The sequence below is a fragment of the Pinus tabuliformis genome, chromosome 7 (assembly GCF_031772625.1).
Source record: "Pinus tabuliformis cultivar Carrire ecotype Pingquan chromosome 7, CPIR1, whole genome shotgun sequence".
In the NCBI taxonomy this organism is placed as follows: domain Eukaryota; kingdom Viridiplantae; phylum Streptophyta; class Pinopsida; order Pinales; family Pinaceae; genus Pinus; species Pinus tabuliformis.
The window spans coordinates 653200743-653206699 of NC_142293.1; the positions used below are offsets into that span (position 1 = coordinate 653200743).

The following is a 5957-nucleotide window of genomic DNA, read 5'->3' on the forward strand; positions in this document are numbered from 1 at the left end:
GGTAAGGGTCTTTAAAAATTAACATATATTAACATGCCGAGATTTATATATATGCGTGTAAGGGTTTTTAACATAGGTATGCATAGTCATGTTAAGAACTATTTACTTATATAGACCAGGTATCATCTATAACCGATGACTCAAGGTAGAGTTAGGTAACAAGTAAATTTTTTTTTTATATGTGTTGGCATAGTTGAGTTGAGATCGTGACAATGTGGTATCAGAGCAGAGGTTTCAAAACTGTGGCCTCTGGAACAGCAAAAACTATTTGAAAAGTTTACATAGTAACAAGTAATTAATTGTCTTTCTTGTGTACTACCAGGAGAACCAAATAAAGACAGTTACCTGTTAACAGTTAATAGAAGATGGAAGAAATGCCGGGAGCTGGCGGCAGCCCTCCGGAAAATGCAGGGTTGTGGGTACAGCTTGGTGCTGAGACACGCAGTACCAATCAGGCAATATTGCAAACTGTTCAGGAGCTGAAAGGGGAGATGGCACGCCTGCGAGAGGATAATGCGCGATTAACTATGGAACAAGAAAGGATACTAAAGAGCTTGTCAGATAAACAAAACCCACCCTTGGCCAGCCCTAGTGCAGAACAGCAAAGGGGCACCGAGGAACGGGATTATGCACCTGGGCTTTCTGAAGAGCAGGAAGATCATTCTGATAATGTTCAAGAACAACAAACCTTCAAGAGGCAGAAAGTGGAGTTACAAGGGGAATTCCGAAAAATCAAACCTCCACTCTTTGATGGAGAGCAGGAAGAAGCAGCAGAAGCTTGGTTGATTAATATTAATAAATATTTTCAACTTTACGAATATGACCAAAATCTGAAGGCACGGCTGGCTATCTTTCAGCTGCAAGGCAAGGCCACCTTATGGTGGGAAGAAATTAAAATTGTGAAGGGAGTAAGTGAGCAGAGCATAACCTGGGAGAAATTCCAGAAATATTTTAAGGAAAGGTATTTAACTGAGCGCTTTTACGATGAGAAGGCGCGAGAATTCCATGACTTACGCCTAGGACAGCAGTCCATGGATGAATTTATAAATCGTTTCACCTCCCTGCTTCGTTATGTGCCTTACATTAAAGAGGAGAAGGCTAAGGTGCAGAGGTTCGTGAGTAGTTTACCGGCCTACATAAGGGAACGGATTGAGTTTGACAATCCCCGGACTATGGATGAGGCAATTCGGAAGGCTAGAATTTGCTACCAACAGAATAAACTAAAGGGAGAAGTTCCAAACAGAAAATGGAATGAAAGAAAAGGTAGCAGAATTGCTGGAAACAACAAAGGCAGCCGCAGAGATGGTGGTAAAGGAGCTGGAAAGGGGCAATTTAACAGAAGCACAAACAAGGGTACCTTCCGGCCTAAGCCAAGCGAGAGCAGGATCAGTGAACCCCCTGCTAAATCGGAGGGTGAAGGGAACAGACCTCCAGTTCAGTGCTGGATATGTGAGGGACCACATTATGCTAGGAATTGTCCACAGCGTAAAAGAACTGAGCAAATATCTCAAGTTCATGAAGCTTCAACTGTTGGGGATGTGGCGCGCAGCGTACCAAGGATCAATGCAGCATTAGAAGACCGGCAGGCGGAATACCAACCTTCCATGGTGGAATTCGAAGGTAAGATTTCCCACCTTTCTGTAGCTGTACTTATTGATCCAGGAGCTACTTTAAGTTATGTTAGCCCAAAAGTAGTGGAACACTGTAAGCTATCACCAGAAAAGTTCAAAAACCCATGGTTAGTCCAGTTAGCTACGGGAGCCAAGAGGCGGGTTTTAGCTAAAGTCAATAACTGTTCTTTCAGTATAGCTGGACAGCCTGTAACAGCAGACTTGAATGTACTTCCGTTAGGCTCCTACGACATTCTTATTGGTATGGATTGGTTGGAAAAGCACTGGTCGTTGGTAAATTGTAAAACCAAGACCATATACTATAAAGATGATTTGGGGCAGCAACAGGAATTGCAGGGAATTAAACATCCGGTTCAGATACGACCTATCACTGCAACTCAGCTAGCTAAATGCATTCGGAAGAAATGTCAGATCTATGCCATACAAGTGGGCTATGCGAATCAGAAGAATAAGATGTCTGCAATAGATGACATTCCTGTGGTACAGGAATTTACAGATGTCTTTCCTGAAGAGGTACCGGGTTTGCCTCCAAGAAGGGACATAGACTTCACCATAGAGTTGATACCGGGGGCGGCACCAGTATCGCGAGCACCATACCGGATGAGCATACCAGAGTTAACAGAGTTGAAAATGCAGCTCCAGGAGCTGTTGGAGAAACAGTACATTCGACCCAGTGTGTCACCCTGGGGAGCACCAGTATTGTTTGTAAAAAAGAAGGACGGAACTCTGCGCATGTGCATAGATTATCGGCAGCTGAATAAGCTAACGGTCAAAAACAAGTACCCTTTGCCCAGAATAGATGAGATCTTTGACCAAGTGAAAGGGGAAAAAGTGTTTTCCAAAATTGACCTGCGATCTGGTTACCATCAGATCAGGATTAAGGATGAGGACATTGCCAAAACTGCTTTTAGGACACGCTATGGGCACTACGAATTTGTAGTGCTACCTTTTGGGTTGACCAATGCACCTGCCACTTTTATGTGCATGATGAATAGCGTGTTTCACAGATTTTTGGACAAGTTTGTATTGATATTCATTGACGACATATTGATATATTCTCGTTCCCAACAGGAACATGAGGAGCATCTTAGATTGGTGTTGCAAACACTCCGGGAGCATCAGCTATACGCTAAGTTTAGCAAATGTGATTTCTTCAAAGAAGAAATTCAGTACTTGGGCCACGTGATTACGAAGGAGGGAATTGCGGTCGATCCTGAGAAGATAAAATCTATTATGGAGTGGCCTATACCTAAAAACGTTGCTGATATCAGATCCTTCATGGGGTTAGCTGGTTACTACCGGAGATTTGTGGAAGGCTTTTCTAGGATAGCCTATCTTATCACCTCTTTGCAAAAGAAATGAAAGATATTCAAATGGACAGCAGAGTGTCAACAGAGTTTTGACCGTTTAAAGCATCTTCTCACCACCGCGCCTATTTTAAGGATTGCTGATCCTAGTAAGGACTATGTGGTGTGTACCGACGCAAGCAAGGAGGGTGTGGGAGGAGTACTAATGCAGGAAGGAAAGGTTATAGCATATGAATCGAGGAAACTAAAAGAACATGAGCAAAGATACTCTGCTTATGATTTAGAGTTAACTGCTGTGATTCACGCACTAAAGATGTGGCGACATTAACTTCTTGGAAAGAAATTTCTATTGTTAACTGATCATCACAGTTTGACGCATTATTTCAGCCAACCTACCTTGAATGCAAGGCAAGGTCGTTGGGCAGATTTCCTAAGTGGATTTGACTTTGAAATAAAGCATTTGAAGGGCAAAGAAAATCGAGTGGCAGATGCCTTAAGTCGAAAGGTTCACTGCTTATGTGAACTTTCAGCCAGTAAGTGGCGAAGTACGCTGGTTGAACAGATAAGAACAGCAGCCAATGATGATTCTGAATATCAGCATTTAAAACAGCAGGTTCAGAAATCTGATAATGAAAAGTTACAACAAGGGTACACATTGGATAATGCTGGATTGCTGTATTTTAATAAAAGAATGTATGTGCCTGATTCAAATGACCTTAAGAAGCTGATTTTAGATGAGTTTCATATCAGTCACTACACTGGCCATCCAGGGTACCAAAAGATGGTCACAGCACTTAAGAAGGAGTATTACTGGCCAGGAATGAAGAAGCAGATAGTGGAATATTTGGCAAGATGTTTAGAATGCCAGCAAATTAAGGCTGAACATCAACACCCAGCGGGACTGTTACAGCCTCTGCCTATTCCGGAATGGAAATGGGAAACCATTTCTATGGATTTTATAACCGGGCTACCACGAACGAAGAAGGGCAATGATTCAATTATGGTCGTGGTTGATAAATTGAGTAAAGCAGCGCACTTCATACCGGTGCAGTCTACTTACAAGGCGGTACAAATCGCGCATCTCTTTATGCAACACGTGTTCCGCTTGCATGGAATGCCAAAGGTAATTATATCAGACCGGGATGTGAAATTCACGTCCACCTTTTGGAGGACATTGTTTGCCGAGTTAGGCACTCGATTGAATTTCAGCACGGCTTATCACCCACAGACCGATGGCCAAACCGAGCGAGTCAATCAGGTGTTGGAAGACATGTTGCGAGCAAATGTAATGTTAAAGCCTGGTCAGTGGGAAGAGTATTTGCATTTGATTGAATTTTCCTACAATAATGGGTATCATACTTCAACTCAGCTAAGTCCCTTTGAGGTCCTATATGGGCGAAAGTGCCATACACCCTCAAGTTGGAGTGGACTGGAGGATAAGCTGAGTTTGGGTCCGGAAATGTTGAAAGATATGGAAGAAATGGTAAAAAGAGTGCGAGCAAATTTAAAGGCTGCACAAGACAGACAGAAAAGCTTTGCAGATAGGAAAAGAAGGTTCGCAGAGTATAATGTTGGCGACCATGTGTTTGTAAGGATTCAAACCCGAAGGAGTACACTACAGTGGAGTGGTTGCGCCAAGCTGGCCCCTCGATACTTTGGACCGTTTCAGATTCTAGCTAGAGTGGGGCCTGTGGCCTACCAACTAGCTTTACCCAGTCACATTAGGATTCACAATGTGTTCCATGTTTCTGTCCTAAAGAAATATGTATATGACCCAAAACATGTCATTCAATGGCAAGATGTGCGGGTAAGAATTAATACGGTTGTTTCGATTATGCAGCTTTATTCAATGGGAGATTAATTATGTGTTGGTTGTGTGCAGGTCGAACCGGAAGGCGAGGTCCTGGTCGAACCACAGAGCATTCTCGACCGGAGAGAAGTGCGGCTGCGGAAACGGGTTATTACCCAAATTAAAGTGCTGTGGCAGCACTATGGCCCTGAGGAGGCTACGTGGGAAGACGAGGAACCTTTTAAAAAGGCCTACCCGAATTTATTTAATGAGAAAGGACATCGGGACGATGTCCAATCCCAGGGGGGGAAGATGTAATGACTCGGTAATTTGTAATTCCAGATAGTTACTGTGGTAAAACAATATGAGTGGTAATTTGTTTTATTAAAGACATTATTAGTTTTAATATAAATATAAGAGATTATTTTGCACATGTGTATTGATGAAATGATGAAATGCTGGCAGCCTCCAAAAGGAGGATTTTCTATTAAAAGAAAATAAAATCAGTTATGGAACTGAAAAAGAAACTGCCTCTCACCCAAGGAAAAGGTCCTGGGGAGGAAAACCTCTGGGCTGTTGATGAACAGGCAGGGGAAAGATTCCAGGAGGCAGAGTGGAAAATTGGGGTTAAGTCTGATTGTGATCAGATAACCCAGCACAGTGGTGCATGAGTCTTGTGGAGGCTGCAGGCCTGCAAGACGGCTCGGGGGGAGAATCCAGTGCAGTGAATCTACATCATACAACAACAGTCATAGTGAATAAGCAAATAGTTATCCAACAGAGACGTATTAATAACCACAGCCGTTAACAAGGTTACCTTACACCCAGTTCCTGGGTGAATAAACAAACTAAACGTAGAAACAGATATGGAAAACAAGACAACAGGGTTATATATGAAGCGGCCGTGACAGGACAACGTACGAAATAAATAATACAGTGGTGCGTTCACATAAAGAAATGAATGCATGCAAGAAAAGGAACCAGTATCTGAGAAATAACTTGATTCAATCTACAGACGTAACAAGTGCTTAACATTGAAAGCTAATCGCTTAAATAGAAATTTGTAAGAACTCGGATGGCAAGCCTAGGTTGCTGTAGAGCAACGAGGCCAGTTAGCTGAAAAGGGTTACTCACAGATAAACCCTCTTTATTCTTACACTGTAAACGAATGTATACCTATATCATGTGAGATTACAATGATACTAGCCGCGGACCAACAAACACAAATAA

At 42.6% G+C, this 5957-nt stretch overlaps 1 protein-coding gene across 1 annotated transcript; it reads left to right on the plus strand.

Moving 5' to 3' along the window:
* The first annotated feature begins 365 nt into the window (after nt 1-365).
* On the plus strand, nt 366-5045 carry LOC149249125 (uncharacterized). Its single transcript, XM_089452045.1, has 6 exons — nt 366-704; nt 858-2447; nt 3405-3785; nt 3924-4703; nt 4821-4838; nt 4926-5045. The coding sequence occupies exons 1-6, from the start codon at nt 366-368 to the stop codon at nt 5043-5045; spliced, it is 3228 nt and encodes a 1075-aa protein (XP_089308171.1).
* The last annotated feature ends 912 nt before the right edge of the window (nt 5046-5957 follow it).